The sequence below is a fragment of the Mesoplodon mirus genome (assembly GCF_964341445.2).
Source record: "Mesoplodon mirus genome assembly, chromosome: 18".
NCBI lineage: Eukaryota > Metazoa > Chordata > Mammalia > Artiodactyla > Ziphiidae > Mesoplodon > Mesoplodon mirus.
Genome location: NC_138994.1, coordinates 27,286,130 through 27,308,224, shown reverse-complemented (window position 1 = coordinate 27,308,224; position 22,095 = coordinate 27,286,130). Strand labels below are relative to the sequence as shown.

General features: G+C 42.5%; 1 protein-coding gene across 1 annotated transcript in view; it reads right to left on the bottom strand.

Annotated features, from left to right (window-relative positions):
* Positions 1 to 2,637: 2,637 nt before the first annotated feature.
* Positions 2,638 to 22,095, bottom strand: part of LOC309793380 (RAD52 motif-containing protein 1-like) — a gene marked incomplete at its 5' end in the record, with an annotated part of 38,319 nt that continues 18,861 nt past the window's right edge. Inside the window, 5 exons of the mRNA XM_082603850.1 lie at positions 2,638 to 2,926; positions 4,388 to 4,473; positions 6,124 to 6,222; positions 7,173 to 7,341; positions 7,718 to 7,840. Coding sequence (XP_082459976.1) covers positions 2,825 to 2,926; positions 4,388 to 4,473; positions 6,124 to 6,222; positions 7,173 to 7,341; positions 7,718 to 7,840 — 579 coding nt within the window. The 3' untranslated portion in view covers positions 2,638 to 2,824. The remainder of the gene's footprint in view (positions 2,927 to 4,387; positions 4,474 to 6,123; positions 6,223 to 7,172; positions 7,342 to 7,717; positions 7,841 to 22,095) is intronic.

Below are 22,095 nucleotides of genomic sequence, written 5' to 3'. Positions count from 1 at the left end.
GATGGTTGGGGAAGCACCCACACCCACTGAACCACACCCTGCTAAACTTAGTTCTCTGCAGCTCTGTGTTGCATACATTTTGAGCAGTTAGGAACTTTGCACATGAAAAGGAATCAAAGTGAAATTCAAAAGTGGAAGTGCCTGGACCATTCACATATTGGAGAGGCATCCGTGGGATTCCATGACAATGCTAATCTGAGTGTTTTGGTTCGGGGCCTTTAATTGACCATGCCAAAGATCAGTACTATGGAAAGCAGAGCCTTTCATATATATGAGTTAAACAAGTCTCTTGGCCTCTTTGTACCTTAGTTTCCTCATTTGAAAAAAAAAATAAATGGCTCTCAAGACATACTTTCCAGAATTCATACTGGGCTTACTTACACCCAGCTAACCAATAACTGCATGATTGTTTTTACACACAGTTGTTTACATGTATTCATCTTCTATTTCACTTACAACTTGTGTAAAAACTGCATTCCATGCCAGGCCTGAAACGTTCCAAAGCTCAGTTCTGGGAGTAAATTGCAACCAAGATTTCTACAAAAAAAGACACAAGCAAAAGAATTAGAAAAGTAGATACTCTTTCAGAACATTTATCCTTTGGCAATAATTCTAATTTATATATGATGAAACATAACATCACTACTCCCTCCATACACTAAAGAAATCTCACTGTGGGAGATATTATGATTTATACTTTCATGATTATATATGTGGTGCAGTAGATACAAAATACTAAATGCTCATTAAATACTTGTGTTAAGTCATCTTTATTTCTCTAGCTAGGCAGCACTATTGACACTTCGGGCTGGATAATTCTTTGCTGTGGGAGGCTCTCCTGTACACTGTTGGATGTTTAGTAGCATCTCTGGTCTCTGTCCACTAGATGCCAGTAGCATATACAGTTCTGACAAGCAAAACTGTCTCCAGACACTACCAAATGTCACCTGTGTGCAAAATCACCCTGGTTGAGAACCACTGCTCTTGATACTGGGTGATGTTGGATGCTCAGCATGATCCTGCTCTGTGCTGGAACTGTCACCTCGGGATACAATGGAGACTGAGCTACAACTTCCTTACGGAGCTCTGGAGGCTGAGATGGGGTCTTCTGCTGGACTGGAGAAGGTTCAACCTCTTTAGTGACCTGTGGATTTATGGGAAGTGCCAGAGCCAGAGATTTAACAGTGACATTGTACAAGTGTGACTGCTGAGCTTCATTTACCCCATGATGAACACATGGTCAAACTACAACCTCCTTAAGTGTCTCCAAGGGCCGGGCGCGGGCCTCCTGAGGACTTGAAGTTTCTAGTTCCTCAGGGGCCTCTGAAGGCTGAGATGGAGCCTCCTGCGGAAGTGGAGGTGGTTCTACCTCTTCAGTGGGCTCTGCATGCTGAGCCTGGGCCTCTGCCTGGGGTGAAAAAGATTCAACGTCCTCAGGGGTCTGTGGATGCTGAGCAGGGGCCTCTTGATGAGGTAAAGATTCAGCCTCCTCAGTGAGCTCTGGATGACGAGTTTGGGCCTCCTGCTGGGATTCAGACATTTCAGCTTCCTCATGGGGCTCTGGAGGTTCATCTGGGCTCCCCAGAAAATCCCTAGGTATGCTCTCCTCAGGATAAAAGGCCTCCATACTTGGATGTAAATAATCACCCTGCAACTGTTGTTCTAGACACTGAGTGTTTTTTTTCAAATTGGCCTATAGTTCCAACAACAACTTTGGCAAGCCGTCGATGCTGAACTAGATCTTTCTTCAGGTTTGGGGGTGAAACAATAAAGCTCATTGGTTTTGAGCTCTTACTACCTAGAGGTGGAACAAGTATTTCAAATGATTGGTGACCTTCAGCCTGATCTAGACCTATGTGTTTAGTCTTACTTTTGTGTCGAGGAGGCAGAACCAAGGGCTGATTCTGATCCCACTCTAGCACTGGAACCGCCTCTGGGAGCTTTTGATGTTGGATTTGCTCGTTATTCAGATACTGATGTGGAACAGCAAACTGATCTGGCCCTATAGGCAGCTCTACAACGGAATCCGTGTCCGGGTATGGAGCCTCAGTCTCACTCAACTCCTGATGAGGCAGGGCCAACATCTGGACTGGAGACGAGGACGTCAAGTAATTAAAGCCCCCGGCTTCTTCCAGGGGTGTAAGGGCAAGGGGCAATTTGGGAGGGCTGTCTGAGGTGTATGAAGACCAAGTCTCGGTCAGGCGCGGGGGTTAGGGGGTCACCTGGACGCGGCTCAGGGCCCACTCTGGAGGCTGAACTGCCTGGACTAGAAGCCACAGTCGTTGCCATGTGAGGAGGAGCCGTGGGGCGCAGCAGCGACACAGAGGCACAGCCAGGACATAACATGTGGCGGCTCCCAGGCACAGCGACCCAGGCCAGCGAGAAGCCAGAGCCACATCCTCCTTCAGAGCCGAACTGAACCGTTATGCCAGCGCTGCGACGTGAGGGTTCACCGTTAGCAACCGTTAGCAACCGCACGCCCCTCCCCCACCTAACGTCCCACCCGTTATTTATGACATCTGTAGTTACTCCACCTTTATTAGGCTCCCGCGGAGATCCAATGCACACCACCAGAGTGAGCCTTTTTCCCAGAGTCCCCAGGGCACAAGCCACCCTTCCCCTTGCAAAGGAGACAATTACCTCCTGCCGGGCCCCCTTCCCAACCCCGCCCTGCCCTCCCAGGCCCCAAACAATGAGGCGGGATTTGGGCTGCAGACCCCAGTGGCCCCAAACTCCAGCAGCCCAGGGGTGGAGGGGGGTTGGGAAGGATGCAGAGCTTCCCGAGGAAACCACAGGATGTGGCATTCTGGGAAATTCAAAAGTGCTAGTCCAGTTCTGACAATCTGAACTCTTCCTCCTCGAAGCTGAAGTCTGAGAGACATTCTTCCTCCCTTTGGCTACAGGGCTGACAAGAAAAGTAGCTGACCTGCAAAATGAGCACCAGTCAGGGTGGCGGGAGGGGAACACACCTTACAATTATTCTAAATTGTTGCCATTTCCTCCAAACTCTCAGTATTCACGTCTCATTATTAATTCACCACTCTGTCATCAGAGGTTACCACTGAATCAGTGATGACTCCAGAACTTCTGTAGGAGGGGTTTGGGGCAGGTGAGCAATTCATTCTGGGAAAGAGTGTCTAAAACCAAGCGAATGGCCCTTTATATTAGCATGGGAAAACTTCCCCCATCCCACCTTGTCTCAACAGAACCATTAATCTAGAAAAAACTACTGTGTCACTTTTCAGAGGTCTACCCTGTGTGCAGACATGGAGAAGACACTTAGAATGTTAAAGTCAGCATGTGAAGTAGTTTTCTCCAAATACTCTAACTAGCACCCAGTTTACTTTCTTCACAGTCCTTTTCATAATCTATTTAATTTTAGTCCTTTTTAATTGTCTGGTACACCTGTAACACCTAAACTCCAAGAGAGAAGGAGCTTCATCTTATTTCCAGTGCCTGGCACATAATGGTTTCTCAATGGAACTGATTCCAAGATTGGCCTCATTTAGGAATGGATCTGTTGTTACAATCAGTTTTCCGAAATCTTTACTATCAATATGGAGTCCTTTCCTCTCACATTTCACAGGAAGCTAGACTTCTTAATGTCCAAACATGGATACGTTTGAAGTTTCCTTGACTGATTTCAATTGAATTAAAATAATTATTTTGTACAGGAAAAACTTTCAAAATTTCTACATTTTTCAGAACATAACCACCTTTTCTTTCTCTACTTTCTTCCCTTCAAAACAAACTTTGCAACGTTGGGGTGAGTTAAATAATCAGAAAACTAGCCCCAAAATAAGCTCTCAATGACATGAAACACATTTTTTGCTCCTTTTTAATAAAAATCCTATATACAGTACATTAATGTTTTCTTTTAGAAGTTACGTTGACAACTTAATCCCTAATTCGAGGCATCCATATAATTGGTTTACAGAAAGGTGCTTCGGCAAAATATTTAACACAAGATATATATGAGATGCTGAGATCTGGGTAATATACCTTACTTGAAAGGCATGAATAGTTTTAAAACACTGTAGCATAATCACACTTAAGGCCATAGTTACTTTGTTCCCAAATCCCTGCAATTCTATTTGAGGGGAGTTCTAAAGGGCCTGTGTCTTCTCCTGTGTCCACAACTGTAGACGTACACTGATGGCCCTCAATCCTGCTCTCCAAACTTCAAATAATGGGCCAGAGACAAGGCTCGGGACTTGGAAAAGTCCTAGAAATTCCCTGCCTCAAAAGCAGTTTCAGAGTTTCACATTTTCCTAAGGAAGACAGAGCTGAGTAGACATGCCAAAGTCTTCCAAATCCTGCTGCTTGTTTTGAATTATGGCTACACTGGCTGTGTACCCCTTGAGTTTGTATCTCCACATACACATACTTGAATTAAATCCTGTAGTTCCTCTTTGGTTCTAGCATCTGTGACCTCTTCACAGAGTCTATATGCCACGGCTGTTTTACCAATTTCTGAAATAAAGTTAACAAGGATCAATGCAGAAGTTTTCTTGCTCTAAAACTTCCTGTATACAATGGTAGCACCCAATAATTAGACATTCTTTTGATTTCTAAAAGCAGAAAATAAGAGCATTTTCCTAGAAGTTCCCTCATCTGACACTCCAGTTTTTATCATAATTAGTTGTGAAAAAATATATAAGAAGTATCAACTTTGGTTCAAAAACCTTTATGATCTTAGAAATAAGAACTAAGGAATAATGACATAGAAATTAAAAGCTGTGGAAACAAAAATGTTCAATCACAATACAATGAAATAGGAAGGCATTAGGTGGGGGTCAAAATGAGTTCAAACCTGGAGAGATACCACTGGACTATAATAGATACTTCATATTAGAAGCAAGGCCAGGGCCTACTCCTTGGGACCAAACTTCTACCAGATACAATGAACAAAGCTTTGGAGACAGAGACAGAGAGAGACAGCATTTGAACACTCTACTGGCAGAAACTAGCCCATGTACCTTTTGGACAATTCAGCTTTCCTCAAGGCAAGCTAGAGCCACCAGGCTTTTTGGTCTAAGGAGTTTGGAGTACATATAAGGAATACCTTGGCATATTAGGGACAAACAACCCAGACATTTAGTTTCGTTCTTAAAGGTTGTTACCCAGAGTTGACAGCTGATGGAGATTCTGCCTGATGACCAGGGAAGTCAAACTTCACTGGAAGGACTGCCCAGGCTGGAAGGCCAAGACCAATCCAGGGTCAACTCTTACAAGCAAATAAGGTCTCTGACAACTTTGCTCGGATTTTCTCTAAGCCTGCAGGGCTGTGAAGCAGGGGAGCAATTCTGTTCCGGGAATCTACTCATCATAAAGTTTCCTTTGGGCACAGCCTGTGACATTCTCACCACTGTATAACTCGATAGGGAACACAATCAACACTATTCAATAGCATGACCACTTTCAAGGCTCACAAAAACGTAGCCAATTATTATATAAGAATCATATTCACCCAATATATCAGAAATGAAAACTGAAATTAAACTGATTTCAAAAACATCATCTAATAAACTCTTCAACAAGAAAAAAACGATAATAATAATAGTCAATATATTTTCTCTGCTTACTATGTTTCAGGCATAGTTCTAAGCTTTTTACATTCATCATCTCATTTACTCTTACAATAGCCTCCATTAGGTGATAAGCTGTATTACTAGTCCTATTTGCAGATAAAGAAATTGCAGCTTAGAGATATTAAATACCTTCCAATGCCTCTGGCTAGAAAAGCCTAAAATTGCAACAACAACGACAACAACAAAATCTAAGAGACGAAGTTAGGACTCAAACGCAGGTGCCCAAGGCTTATCATCACTGCACTATTCTGGAAGATAAGCAAGCAATTGGGGAAGAACGGGATCAAACGCTTTCTGTAGGAACTGTGGCAAGTCACTCTACATCTAAACACTGGGGACAATAATATTTGCTGTCATTTTTCTCATAAATGCCACAAAGAACAAATTTAAGACTGCTGCTGTGAAAGCACCTGGTGAATGAAAGAATATGTAATGTTTTCGCTAACCATTATTTTCATCCAATTAACTTTTCAAGTAACTTTACTTGCTCACTGAAACTGAAGTACTTCAAGGACAATCAAAAAGGTCTTACCTAAAGCCACAATCAGCAGTTTCTGGAATGCATCTGTCATAGCCTTCTGAATAGCAAGCTTCTGGGTTACCTTCCTTTCCATAAGGAATGATAATGACCCTAAATCCAACCAAAACAGATGAATGTAAAATGCCTGTCTGCATAACTGATTTCTAGGTTATGTGTGTAAAACTAAAAATGCATCTGTGATTCTTAGATCATTATCTTAGTGATTAAGGGCAGGCACAACACTGGGGTACGGGTGAATGTCTCTGTTGTAGGTATACCCTGGCATGGCACATTTGGACTGCTATTCTGGAAGTTCCTAAAACACTCGATGGGAAATGCAAACCAAGAACGTGCACAAATCTCATACTACTCACAGATTTCAAATGGACAAGCTGAGGCTGCACTGCTACAGACCCTGCTCTCCTGTGCGTAAAGGGCTGGATTCATACAGTGACATAGATTTGGCGGTAGTGCAGATGATCTGGCCTCTCCTCAACCATCACCCACTCAGGTGGATGGTGGAGCCTCCTCCACTCCATTCACTAACAGCTCTGCCTCTGAGTTAAAACCCTAAGCCCAAGTGCCATGGATTCTAGGAAAAAACTCAGTACCAATTGGAATCCCCTTTCTAGGGATCTACATTAACTTTTTCTGCTCAGGCCCTTCTATAGGAGGCAAAGGACTGAATATTTACACAAGGGTTTATTTCAATCTTTAGACAATGATTTTCTTGGGATAACTGAAGGCCAGAAGACATCTGTATTTGAAGGAATATTTTAGCACATAACAAATTATTAACAACAACCACAACAAAAACTAACTAATTTTCCTTCCTCCTAAGCTTCTTGGCAGGCGGTCAGTTCTCAAATTCTAAAGTTTAAGGTGCTGTCAGGTATTGCCTAAGATAAAAACCTATATTGTCAGGCAGAAAAAATCTGCCCAGGGCTTTAGTGGCTTAGAAAAGCGATGATGTGTCTGAAAAGGTGAGTTTCAGAAAGAAAGGAAAAAAGAGAAATCCCACTCCCTCACCTCCCCACACACAAACATACTGGAAAACAGACCTTCCTCCAACTTATGCAAAGGTTCCTCAGCCATGACAACTCCGGGACTCCTGCACTCATGGGAGGGCAACACCACCTCTAAAGCACGGAAGAACTTCAGGCTTTGCTTCTGAATTCGTGTCACAATAGCTTCATTTTCCCTTTCTTCAAGGTTAGAAAGATCCTGAAGCTGTTAGGATTATGAATTAAAGGCTAGGCTTCAAAATATCCTGTTGTTAGAAATAAAAACGAAACTCCAGCAATCCCAGGTAATAGTTTAGGTATGCAATAGCTTCAAAATCAAGTTGGGACTTGCAAATGAATGACTAGATATGGACAACTATTTTTTATCATATACCATACAAATACTGGCGAAAATTATGGACACCGCCATCCAAGTCATTGAGATTATCACTAATTCTAGGTGGCAGGCCAATGCTCACATACTTCCATGTGGAAGGCTCTCACATCTCCTCCCCATAGCCCTGTTCTATTCTTCTCTCTAAAGTCTAGGAGTTCAATGTTGAAAGGAGTCTGGTTAGTCAAAGAAAATCTACAGACTTCACTTTGATGATCCTTTTTGACCACCCATTGAAACCAAAGTAGTGATTTGCCAATTCTTGGCATCTGGAGCTGTTTAGGGCCAGCGTATTATGTTGAACCGCCTTATGTCTGGTGCCAAGACGAACCTAAAGACATAAAAGTCCTAAAAATATCACAATCCTACATAGAGACTTGTTTTGGATATACCTGAGATTTATCAATACCAATTTCCTAGAGTGGTTGTGAAGATTAAGTAGGACATTTTAAGCAATGAGCTCACAGTCAGCCCTAAATAAATGTTATTTATTATTTTTAAGTCAGTACTTTTCTGCATCATTTCCAGGGCCCCTGATTAACCGGAAGGTTCCCTGACCTCTGGTGGTGAAAGTGATGATGAAAGCAACCAAGGAAGCCCAGCAGAAGCCTATCATGGGGCTGGGGGTAAGCAAAGGAAGTGAACTGTTTTACTCGTCTCATCCTGTAGCTCCTGCTTGACAATATGACCTGAAGAGGAGGTAAGATGGACCTGCCACTGAATCAGGACCTTAATCTGTAGCACCCCCTCCCCAAGTTACTAACCCCTGTTAGAAGAGGGAATACCTATACCTCTATAAATGTAAATAAAGCAACCAAAAGAAGTAGGGGTTCATCTGCATGAACAAGCTTCTTGGAGAGTGCAAATATCGCCAGTCTTAACTCTCTAAATAACTTACATATTACTGTGGATTTTTTACATCACTAGTTCTTTCTTAAATATCTATTTCCACTTTGAACAGGGTGTAGTATATAAATATAGTCATAAAAATTCAAATAATACAAAGAAAGTCAAAGCATTGTTAATTCTTTATTGATTGGTTTGTGCATCTTCCTCTGTCACTAGTTTATGAGCTCCTTAAGTGCTTGAAGGAACCATAACAAGGAACCATTCTTTCCTTGTTACCAGAAGCAAGCATAGATCTTGGCATATAATAGAGGAGTGATGGTCTGTTGACTGAGTGAATGAACGAGTACATAAGAAAATGAAGTTACTTTCTCCAACTGAAGCTGCCTGCTGGGAAGGAGAAATGAAGACTAATTTTTAAATGTTGAGTGTCGCATGAGAGGCTAGGCCCTGTACGGTGAGCCATAATGGAGCTGTCCTGGACAATTAGGAAGCTTCAGAAGGGCTCTGAGCCCCTGGTAGTAGAGACAGTTGACATCTGGGATAACCTTGCCACAGTTCTTGCTGGCAAACATTTCCCTTCGTGCTACGGAGAAAAACTCAGATACATTAGGCCTTTCCTTCATTTTATTTTAAGATGTTATTCACTTTTCTGTATTTATAAAAATACAGGGGGAAAAAGATAAGAATTATGTATACCTGCCAATGAATAAAGGAACACATAATTGGAACTTCCCTGCTGGTGCAGTGGTTCAGACTCTGTGCTCCCAATGCAGGGAGCCCGGGTTCGATCCCTGGTCAGGGAACTAGGTCTCACATGCATGCTGCAACTAAGAGTTCACATGCCACAGTTCAGGAACCTGCGAGCCGCAACTAAAGGAGCCTGCCTGCTGCAACTGGGGAGCCCTTGAGCCGCAACTAAGGAGCCAACATGCTGCAACTAAGACCCGGTGCAACCAAATAAATAAATAATTAAAATTTACAAAGAACACATAATTAAAGGAGGTAATAATATCGGGGGTGTGGGTAGTAAACTAAGGCTCTGCATTAACAAAAGAAATCTAGGGCTTCCCTGGTGGCACGGTGTTTGAGAGTCCGCCTGCCGATGCAGGGGACACGGGTTTGTGTCCCGGTTCACGAAGATACCACATGCCGCAGAGTGGCTGGGCCCATGAGCCATGGCTGCTGTGCCTGCGCGTCCGGAGTCTGTGCTGCGCAACGGGAGAGGCCACAACAGTGAGAGGCCCGCGTACCGCAAAAAAAAAAAAAAAAACCAGAAGGTGCAAAACTGTTTCCTATCCCAGGCTCCTATCTTCCGTCTTACAATACTGTAACTGACACTTCAGAGAATCAAAGTCCACACCGTGTAGGATTTTTCCCACCAGTACAAAACACTGGCTCAAGGGCAAGTTCGAACTGGCTATTAATTCAGTTCAGCAAACATTTCCTGAGGCCAGGCCCTGTGTTAGCAGCACTAAACGCAAAGAGGAAGCATGCCATCACTGCTTTCAAGAAACTCAGATTCTAGCAAGACAGGCAAAGCACAAATGAAAAATAGCAAGAAATACCTTCCATCTGCCGAAAGGCATGAGCTGCCCTCAAAAGAACACAAGTTCACTGTGCAGAGATGATAGGGAGAGCACAGGGGAGTTTATCAGAGAGAATGCACAAGAAGTCACCAAGACAAGAAAAAGCACATGATACACTCCAGGTGTGTCAGAGAAAGTGGGAAAGGAGCTAAGAATGCCCTCCAATGCCACAAGAAGTGAGGGCTTTATTCCATAGCAATGGAGCATGATGGGAGGTGTTTAAATAAAGGAGGAACCTATCGGGCAGTGCAGTGGTTGGGACTCCGCGCTTCCTCCACGGCAGAAAGGGGCGGGGAGAGGGTTTGATCCCTGGTCGGGGAACTAAGATCCCGCAGGCGGCATGGTGTGGTCAAAAAAAAAAAAAAAAAAAAAAAAAAAAGGAACCTATCATGTAGAAGTCCTGTGAACAACTGGTGATAAGCAGGCATTGCCATTAATAACAAACCACTAAGCAGTCCAAGTAATAGAGATTGAGAATTCAAGCGCAGCCTCTCCTGAGCTATACCACTCATAATGCAGGGAGCAGCAATCCTGGGCAAAGAAGACCTAAGATCCTCTGACCTGACAGTCACAACATTGCTCCGGCGGACCACGCTTGCAGACCTCCCACCACCATCTCTGTTGGTTCCGAGACTGCTCTTCTTGCCTCTTCCCACCCTCGCTCACTCTCCCCACTTTCTACCTCACCAAACGGCCCCAAGGTACAGGTCTCCTCCATCCTTCCAAAGCTCAATTTATGCCACTTCGCTTTTAAGAAAGACCCACGTTAGCGCCTGTTTTCCCAACCAAAAGAAATCCAAAGAGGTATCTATTTTCACAAAAAAGGGGGGAAAATGAGAACAGTGCCCGGCACGTGTTGTGCAGCAGCCCGTACAGAGGCAATTCGCACTGTGCGCTGCAAAAGCGGGTGCAAGGGGCACCACCCAGCTCCTTCCTGGGAACCACACTCAGCACCTCAGCATCAAGCCACCATAGCTTTGAACTGTCACTGAGCTTCCGTACTTTAGCTCAATTTATTCTGTGCATCCGTTAGCAAGATGTGTCCTATGGTCACTGCTTCTTCGCTTTACGCCACTTCGGCTTATGAAAGGTTTCATGGGAACGCTCTGCTTTCAGTCATTGGGGGAAACCCATACTTATTGTCCTCCCGCCTCCCTCCAGCCTACGCATCCACTCTCGGCCTGGCCTTTCCAGCTTTGAAAAGACAACCTGGCTCCGCCCTCCACCGCCTATATACTGCAGTGAAAGATGAGGGGAGAAGCTGACAGGCAGACAAAAGGCAGCAGCAGTGAGTGAGGCCTGACGACAGACAACGGAAGAGTTCCAGGCCCCTTCAACTTTTGAGATGTTTGGTATAATAAAAAATGTAGAAACACCTAAGGGATGGGATGAGAAAGAGCTCAAAATGGACTTCAGTATTTGTTAGCATTTGTTAAATATGGGTGGTACATACACGGGGTACAATGTAAGATTCTCCACTTTTCTCAGTATGAAATTTTTAATTAAAAATATACCAAAACACGGTTTTAAAAATTACAGGATATTTAAAATGTTTATACATTTGACAAGTTAATACAACACAAAAAATGAAATCTAATTGTGTAATTCACAAGGTAATCCAACAAATATTTAGAGTATTGTATCCTCAGGCATTACATGGCCTCCCTTTAAACTTCCTCAGCTCTCCCTCAGTGGGCTATAATTCCCAGTTTACTTTAAGGGAACTTCAATATTTAAGTTATGGTTGCTGTTTATGTCCCTTATACAAACATGCATTCATTTGGGGAAATCAATTATCAAACAAACATCAAAAGTAATCATTTCTACATTACTAATGTGACTTTGCCCGTTAGAGATCAGAATGGCATTACAAGGTCATCAGTCACTTATTCTATAGGCCAGAGTTGATGCTATTGACATTTTGGGCTGAACAATTCTTTGTTGCGGAAGGCTGTCCTGTGCTTCATAAATGTTTCAGCAGCATCCTGGCCTCTGACCACTAGGTGCCAGGAGCACGTCTCCTGACTTACGACAACTAAAGATGTCTGTCTCCAGACATCAGCAAATGTCCCCTGGGGGGCAAAATCATTCCTGGTTGACACCTACTGATATAAACAAGCATAGCGTGTTTGCTTGCCAAATAACAGCAACAGAAGATGGATAAATCCATGGATTCCAAAGGTCCTAGAATTAGCAAATCTTCTCTGTAAAACTCCTAGCCCACATCTAGAAAATATTACAAAAAGAAGCAAAATGAAAAGAAAAACTAACAACACATGAGCTAAAATCTTTACTAGGGACAGAACACAGCATAGTGATCCAAAGCACAGACTTGGAGCCAGAGGACTTACATTCAGAACTCACCAGCTGTCACTCACCAACTGTGTCACTCACCAGCTGTGTGACCTGGAGCAAATGACTTAGCCTCAAGTATCTCAACTTGCTCACCTCTAAAATGGCAAGGAGACAACTAATACCTACCTCCTATGGTTATTTATTTTCTCTTAAGAATTAAGCGAAATAATACGTGTAAAGTGCTTAAAAGAATGCCTGGCATACAGTGAGTGCTCAGTAAGTGTTAGCTATTGTTATTTCACTAAAATTCCATATTTTCAATTTATACAAAGTGGAAATCACTTTACAGATTTCAACATACAACACTCTAGTTTTAGAAAATAAAATATCATGCTATGTAACTACTTTATCTACTTGACAGAGGAATTATTTTCACCCATTTTCACCATCTCGGTAAAATAATAATGGTTATGATTATGCAATCATAAGAATGATTATGCTCTCCAATAGCCATTGGAGAAACAAGTGTACTTGTACATCACTGACAAACACAAGCTAACCCCTAAAACTGGCTCTGAGGGGAGATCACAAAGCCTACCATCAACATTAATCACCAAACATATTAGCCAGGGATATCTCAATAAAAGTAACACAGAAGTAGAGATTAGGGACAGAATTACTAACTCCGGGAGCTATGGGGGGAACTGACTTAATTTCAAGAGTTAATGTCTCTGATATGTAGGCTCAGGTGCCCACCTCAGCACTGGATATGAAGATGCCTACCACAATTAATCAGGTCCCAACAGTTCATTTCTAACTGCAGTCTCCCTGAACCTCACTGCGGGTACTTCTGTAGCGTAGCTCTCCATACAAGGCAGGTCTCTGGTAACTGCCTTCTCTGGTTCTTCAGAAAACAGCATGACCTGGCTACACATATTCCTGAAGAAGTTCAAGCGTCTTCTGGAAAAACATAAAATAGAAACTGCCAGCCGAAGTCAAAGTGAGACAATGTCTCAAGCCACACTAAAATGGACTATAAAAAATACAGAGATCTAGAAACTACCTCTAAACGACGCCAGCACCAGACACACCTCACCATGTAGCCAACACTCTTGGCCGGGATACACGGATACACCCGTGTCTACAGCATGCAACCCTGCCATGTAGCGGACAGACACTGACCAAGCTGGGTCTTGTACAGCCTCTGCCACGGGGACAGAAAGGCCCGGAGAAGGGCGCTGAGTCGCTTAAACCCACCAGTGTGGGAAGAAGCACCACGTCCACCCATTGAGAAGGCCACCCCTATTTGCCTTGACTCTTTCTCTTCCTGTTAAACATTATCCGACTTTCACCAAAAGAATACACAACACTAACTTTCTGCAAACTCCTGCCCCTGTGGGGAACGGCATTCCTGGAGACAAAAAAGCTGGAATCAGTAACCAAGGTTCTAATTCAAATCCGGTCTAATTCAAATCCATTAACCCCTGTGATCCGTTGCCGATCTACAAAAAGAGCCTAACAGCACATTAGTCGTTTGACCAGCCAGCGTCCAGCCCTTTTTCTGGTAATAAAAGCCCACAAAGTCCCTCAGAGTAGGTACCTCTCCCCGCCTCTCAGTCAGCGTGGCTCCGGTGGGCTCGACTCCGCCAAAGAGCCACGGGTGACACGTGACCAGAACTGGCCAATCCCAGTCTCACAGCCTCAAACAGCGATTGGCTCCAAGTCAGACATGTGACCCCATAAGAGCCAATGAGACATCATGAGACTTTTGCTGAGGCTTCTGGGAAAGAGACAGGCGCTCTTTCCGGCTGAATCTAAACGCTGACAGGCTACAGGGGGTGAATATGCTACAGCCAAGTTTCTAACATACAGTTCCGACAACTGAAGTCCATACAGGAAAAGGCAGAGTTGACTCGTGGGGAGAACCTGAGTCCTGATGACTTTACTTGAGCCCTGAATCCAGCTAGCTGTGCCTGACTTTGCAGTTAGGTGAGCCTAACTCAAATTTCTTTCCAGCTTAAGCCAATTTAGGTTGATATTTCAGGCAGCTGAAGCGAACTGATGTATACGTGTATATCTGATTAGTACCTCACAGGATGTGAAAAATGGAATGAACTGATAGCTGGCTTGTAAAACAGTGTATATATACATGATTATTAAAAACACTGGTCACAGGTATTGATTAATAATAACAAGTGCAAAGAGAAAAAAGTGGGCATGGGAGAGAAATGACTTAGTGTGATATGTGGTTATTCTGACTCTTGAAAATATTCCAAAACATTTGTTTAAACAATTTTATCATAAAGCTATTTCAGCAATAATAATAAGAATAATAACAAGAGCCATTTGCTGAATGCTTCCTGCGGGCCAGAGGCCGTTGAAATGACTATATTATGTAATCTGCTTGAGTCCTCATAATGACCTTACAAGGTGGATGTTATTATTATCATTCCCACTAACAGATAAGGAAACTGAAGCACAGACAAGTTAAGTTACTCACCCACAGTTACACTGTAAATAAAAGGCAGGATTCAAATGCAGACATTCTGATGCAGCTCGTGCTTTTAGCCATGCCACTGAATCTGAACCTACACTCAGAGTTCTAATGCTGTTCCAGTGAAGCAGAAACTCAAACTCAGGCACTCCCCAAAGCATCAAATGGGAATGTAATATACCACTCTTTTAACCCTGGAAGAGTCTTAAGGACTAATTCCTACATAGTTCTGCATTATGAAAGTATACATATTTAACCACATTAGTGATCATCATTTTTTTAAAAAGTGTGAAAACCCTCACAAACCTCAACCAATTGCATCCTTTGGTTAAACAAAAGTCCTAGATGTTCCCAAGACTAAGAGGTATATTAATTAGTACTACCTTTCCAGAAAATAACATTTGCACCTTCCACAAAGTCAACTTTATGAGGACATTCCCATCACTAAGTTACTTTTCACCACTTTTATAGAACAGAAACTTATTTTAAAATCTACCCATCTTAGTATAATATAAAAAAGAAAACAATTTATGGCTGGACTTTCTCAAAATTAAACCTTTTTCCTCTTTGGAAGACACTATTATGTTAGAAGGATACGAAGCCAAGCTAAAGACTGAGAAAAAACCAACGGCAAATCACATACCTGAAAAAGGATTTGCATCCAAATATATAAAGAATTCTCAAAACTCAACAGTAAGAAAACAACCCAATTAAAAGCTAGGCAAAAGATTTCAATGGCACTCCACCAAGAGGATCTAATGATGGCAAATAAGCACATGAAAAGATGTCCAATGGCATTAGTCATCAGAGAAATGCAAATTAAAACCATGATAAGATACTACCACATACCTATTAGAATGGCTAAATTAAAATCACTGATAGTGTCAGTGATGTGGAATAGGTGGAATTCTCGTACATTGCTAGTGGGAGAGTATAAAATGGTACAGACACTCTGGAAAAAGGGTTGACAGTTTCTTATAAAGTTAAAAATATACTCACTATACCATCCAGCAATCCCCTCTCCCCAGAGACAGCTACCCTAGAGATAGAGAAATGAAAACTATGTTTGCACAAAAGTCTGTACACAAATGTTTACAGCAGCTCTATTCCTAAATGTTAAAAATTGGAAACAACGCAAATGTCCTTTAATGAGTGACAATGGAAAACTACTGAGTAATAAAAAGGAATAAACTTTCAATACATGCAATAACTTAGATGAATCTCAAAGACAGAGCAAAAGAACCCAGTCTCAAAAGCTTACATGTATGATTCCATGTATAGGACATTCTCAAAAAGACAAAACTATAGGGATGGAGAAAAGGTCAGTGGTTGCAGAGGTTATAGGATGGGGACAGTTAACTATAAAAGGATAGCATCAGGGAATTCTGGGGGGTGATAATATTATTCTGTATTCTGATTGTAGTGATGGTTGCACAAACTACACGTGTTAAATTAACAGGATAAAAGAAAAAAGTTACTTTTACTGTATGATAATTTTAAGAATAAAATTTTAAAATTATGTTTAAATATGAATCTCAATGTCACAATGGACACGGTTTTTAAAAACTGGAAAGAAATAAAGAAGGATAAGTTTGTTAATAAAAGGTAAACCTGGGCTTCCCTGGTGGCGCAGTGGTTGAGAGTCTGCCTGCCGATGGGGGGGACACGGGTTCGAGACCTGGAATGGGAGGATCCCACATGCCACGGGGCAACTGGGCCCGTGAGCCACAACTACTGAGCATGCGCATCTAGAGCCTGTGCTCCGCAACGAGAGGGGCCACGGCAGTGAGAGGCCCACGCACCATGATGAGGAGTGGCCCCCGCTCGCCACAACTAGAGAAGGCCCTTGCACAGAAACGAAGACCCAACACAGACAAAAATAAATAAAAAATAAATAAAAATAAATACATTGAAAAGGAGAACCTATACATTTCCCTTTCTGCAAATGTAGGTTTTCGAGGCAAGAGTAGAGCCTCAGAAAGAATGTCTGCAAACAGAACAATCACTAGTTCACTAAGTACAAAATGTAGGATACTTTTGAAGAATCCCATCACAGCTAGATAATTGGTCCAGGACCAAAAGTAAATACTGGAAGAAAAATGAAATCAACAGTGTTCCACAGAGGTGGTAGGCAGACTGGCCTGGACTAAGACATGTTCAGTAATAGATAATAAGGGTGCTGATTTGTAAGCATCATTCTCGTCCCACTGTGGACTTCCTTCTGCGACAGTATAAGGATACCACCAGATCATCTTGAAATCAAGTCATGAAATGTACTTTTATGTTTTTAAAAATCCATTCTTGTCCTTAAATTAACTTTTCTTATTAGTTTAGTCATGGTCCTCTATTACTTCTAAAACATTAAATCTTATTTGATTAGAGACAGACTTCAAAAAATAAAAATAAACTGTGATCAAATAGCAGGAACAAAGAGTAGTAACTAAAATTTCTTCAATCTAAACTGAAGATGATTTCTGTATCTCTGTCTTTTACATTTGTCTCCATTAAGGGAAAAAAATGATGTACCTCATAATTAACTTGGCTGGAATGAATCAGACTGCATTTGCAAAGGTTTCAGAAGACCAATGAGCTGTGCTAAACAGTACCACTATCCACCTGAGCAGAAATTACTATCCATAAGTTTCTTTACATAACTAACGAAACAAAAATTTAAACAAAAGAAGAACTACTAGAAAAATATTAGAGATTCATTTTTTAAGTCAATAATTTGCCTCACACATTATTATTTTCCCTGTGGAAACCCAATTATTACCCTGAAAACAAGACCACGTTAGAAAGTAAATGCATTGTGACAAAAGAAAGAAAAGGCAGATTGATACATTATTAAAATAACTCACACGCCATACCCTGAGGAGTAAGGAAGCCATGGCAGAGCAGGCCCCCTTCTCCTCAAAGGACAGCACAGCTGTGGGGAAGACACTGCAGCTAGCACAAGCGTGTCACACTTCCTCAGGGAGGAAGCAAGTTACACACCACTCTAGAGAGGGCGCCCATAAACTGACGGCCACGCTCATTACCCAACGTCCAGGCCACCCACAGGCTGACTGCAACCCAACTTTCCCACCATTCCCACACAGGCCCCAGGAACCGTCAGGCCTCTGAGGCTCTGCCAATGCCCTTCCCTCTACCCAAATATCCTTTCCCTCCTCTCTCCGGACCTCAATCCTGCCCAGCTCTAAATGAACACTTCAAGGCCTATTTCCCTAAGAATGCCTCTCTCAAAACCAAAATTACTTCCTAGACAATGATCTGCCTCTTACTCATCCATTATCTTGGATTAAATACATCATGTAAGATGCCTTATCTGACCAACACAACTATTTTATAAATAGGAGTCATGTTTTATATCATCTATGACATGACATGACAACCAATCAGCTCACTAAAACCATTCAATAAATACTCTAATTGAATTTCCCAAAGAGTTGACCTAAAATAACCTAAATGCTAAGCAGTTCAAGAACTGTCCTGAACCAAATTCACTTCTCATTTGAATGCCAATGTCATAGACAGGGATGTTGTATTGTCTTTAAATGTACTTGCCTTTATCCAAAACTAGAATCTCTGATGAATCTATGGGACACACATGTAAAATATTCTGCAAAGGAAAAAAGCTTTATTTAGTGTACTGTGCTTAATATTCAGCCAGACTTGCATTTTTCTCTAAAACTTATACAATTACTGAGTATGCAAGAAGCATTAGAAGAGAGACTAAGTCTATTGAGAAGAAAACTGGAAGCGAAGGTCAGCAATCATTTTCTACTTTGAATCATCTCTTTCATAAAGAGGTAAATTCTCCTAAATTCCAGAATGAATGGAATTCAATACAGCAAAGTAAAATGCTTTAAATACATAAAATAAATATCTTGATGGACCTTCCACCATCTGTTTTAGTAACTTAAATTATAAAAAAGAACCCTAACTTTAAGAAAAGTTATATCAAGAGCTAAAATTGAGATTGTTTTTCCATCTATTACTTTGATTTTCCTGACCCATTTTTGAGAACTGTCAGCATTCTGGATCAATAATTCCAAATTATTTCTTGAAGAGAGTGAGATTCCTCCCAAGTCATTTAATATGCTTACTAATCAATAAAGATATGAAAAAACAAAAAATCCATATTTATGAGGCAAGCAAATTATATTAAAAGACTGACTTTGAGAAAAGGTTGCTGCTTGCCAAGAAAATTTTATTATTATAAAATATTTTCTGTCATTTGTATTTCTTCATTTTCCCTTCCAGATTATCTGTGTAGCCTTGTAAACACATCATAATCCAAAGCAGTGGAGCTTTACCAATAAAATGTAAATCAACACAAGAGAGCCAACTGCATAATTAAAACAAAAGCGTACCGGGCTTCCCTGGTGGCGCAGTGGTTGAGAGTCTGCCTGCCGACGCAGGGGACACGGGTTCGTGCCCCAGTCCGGGAAGATCCCACATGCCGTGGAGCGGCTGGGCCCGTGAGCCATGGCCATTGAGCCTGCGCGTCCGGCGCCTGTGCTCCACAACAGGAGAGGCCACAACAGTGAGAGGCCCGCGTACCGCAAAAAAATAAAAAATGGGCTTCCCTGGTGGCGCAGTGGTTGAGAGTCGGCCTGCCGATGCAGGGGACACGGGTTTGTGTCCCGGTTCACGAAGATACCACATGCCGCAGAGTGGCTGGGCCCATGAGCCATGGCTGCTGTGCCTGCGCGTCCGGAGTCTGTGCTGCGCAACGGGAGAGGCCACAACAGTGAGAGGCCCGCGTACCGCAAAAAAAAAAAAAAAAAAAAAAAAAAAACCAGAAGGTGCAAAACTGTTTCCTATCCCAGACTCCTATCTTCCGTCTTACAATACTGTAACTGACACTTCAGAGAATCAAAGTCCACACCGTGTAGGATTTTTCCCACCAGTACAAAACACTGGCTCAAGGGCAAGTTCGAACTGGCTATTAATTCAGTTCAGCAAACATTTCCTGAGGCCAGGCCCTGTGTTAGCAGCACTAAACGCAAAGAGGAAGCATGCCATCACTGCTTTCAAGAAACTCAGACTCTAGCAAGACAGGCAAAGCACAAATGAAAAATAGCAAGAAATACCTTCCATCTGCCGAAAGGCATGAGCTGCCCTCAAAAGAAGAACACAAGTTCACTGTGCAGAGATGATAGGGAGAGCACAGGGGAGTTTATCAGAGAGAATGCACAAGAAGTCACCAAGACAAGAAAAAGCACATGATACACTCCAGGTGTGTCAGAGAAAGAGGGAAAGGAGCTAAGAATGCCCTCCAATGCCACAGGAAGTGAGGGCTTTATTCCATAGCAATGGAGCATGATGGGAGGTGTTTAAATAAAGGAGGAACCTATCGGGCAGTGCAGTGGTTGGGACTCCGCGCTTCCTCCACGGCGGAAAGGGGCGGGGAGAGGGTTTGATCCCTAGTCGGGGAACTAAGATCCCGCAGGCGGCATGGTGTGGTCAAAAAAAAAAAAAAAAAAAAAAAAAAGAAGGAACCTATCATGTAGAAGTCCTGTGAACAACTGGTGATAAGCAGGCATTGCCATTAATAACAGACCACTAAGCAGTCCAAGTAATAGAGATTGAGAATTCAAGCGCAGCCTCTCCTGAGCTATACCACTCATAATGCAGGGAGCAGCAATCCTGGGCAAAGAAGACCTAAGATCCTCTGACCTGACAGTCACAACATTGCTCCGGCGGACCACGCTTGCAGACCTCCCACCACCATCTCTGTTGGTTCCGAGACTGCTCTTCTTGCCTCTTCCCACCCTCGCTCACTCTCCCCACTTTCTACCTCACCAAACGGCCCCAAGGTACAGGTCTCCTCCATCCTTCCAAAGCTCAATTTATGCCACTTCGCTTTTAAGAAAGACCCACGTTAGCGCCTGTTTTCCCAACCAAAAGAAATCCAAAGAGGTATCTATTTTCACAAAAAAGGGGGGAAAATGAGAACAGTGCCCGGCACGTGTTGTGCAGCAGCCCGTACAGAGGCAATTCGCACTGTGCGCTGCAAAAGCGGGTGCAAGGGGCACCACCCAGCTCCTTCCTGGGAACCACACTCAGCACCTCAGCATCAAGCCACCATAGCTTTGAACTGTCACTGAGCTTCCGTACTTTAGCTCAATTTATTTTGTGCATCCGTTAGCAAGATGTGTCCTATGGTCACTGCTTCTTCGCTTTACGCCACTTCGGCTTATGAAAGGTTTCATGGGAACGCTCTGCTTTCAGTCATTGGGGGAAACCCATACTTATTGTCCTCCCGCCTCCCTCCAGCCTACGCATCCACTCTCGGCCTGGCCTTTCCAGCTTTGAAAAGACAACCTGGCTCCGCCCTCTACCGCCTATATACTGCAGTGAAAGATGAGGGGAGAAGCTGACAGGCAGACAAAAGGCAGCAGCAGTGAGTGAGGCCTGACGACAGACAACGGAAGAGTTCCAGGCCCCTTCAACTTTTGAGATGTTTGGTATAATAAAAAATGTAGAAACACCTAAGGGATGGGATGAGAAAGAGCTCAAAATGGACTTCAGTATTTGTTAGCATTTGTTAAATATGGGTGGTACATACACGGGGTACAATGTAAGATTCTCCACTTTTCTCAGTATGAAATTTTTAATTAAAAATATACCAAAACACGGTTTTAAAAATTACAGGATATTTAAAATGTTTATACATTTGACAAGTTAATACAACACAAAAAATGAAATCTAATTGTGTAATTCACAAGGTAATCCAACAAATATTTAGAGTATTGTATCCTCAGGCATTACATGGCCTCCCTTTAAACTTCCTCAGCTCTCCCTCAGTGGGCTATAATTCCCAGTTTACTTTAAGGGAACTTCAATATTTAAGTTATGGTTGCTGTTTATGTCCCTTATACAAACATGCATTCATTTGGGGAAATCAATTATCAAACAAACATCAAAAGTAATCATTTCTACATTACTAATGTGACTTTGCCCGTTAGAGATCAGAATGGCATTACAAGGTCATCAGTCACTTATTCTATAGGCCAGAGTTGATGCTATTGACATTTTGGGCTGAACAATTCTTTGTTGCGGAAGGCTGTCCTGTGCTTCATAAATGTTTCAGCAGCATCCTGGCCTCTGACCACTAGGTGCCAGGAGCAGGTCTCCTGACTTACGGCAACTAAAGATGTCTGTCTCCAGACATCAGCAAATGTCCCCTGGGGGGCAAAATCATTCCTGGTTGACACCTACTGATCTAAACAAGCATAGAGTGTTTGCTTGCCAAATAACAGCAACAGAAGATGGATAAATCCATGGATTCCAAAGGTCCTAGAATTAGCAAATCTTCTCTATAAAACTCCTAGCCCACATCTAGAAAATATTACA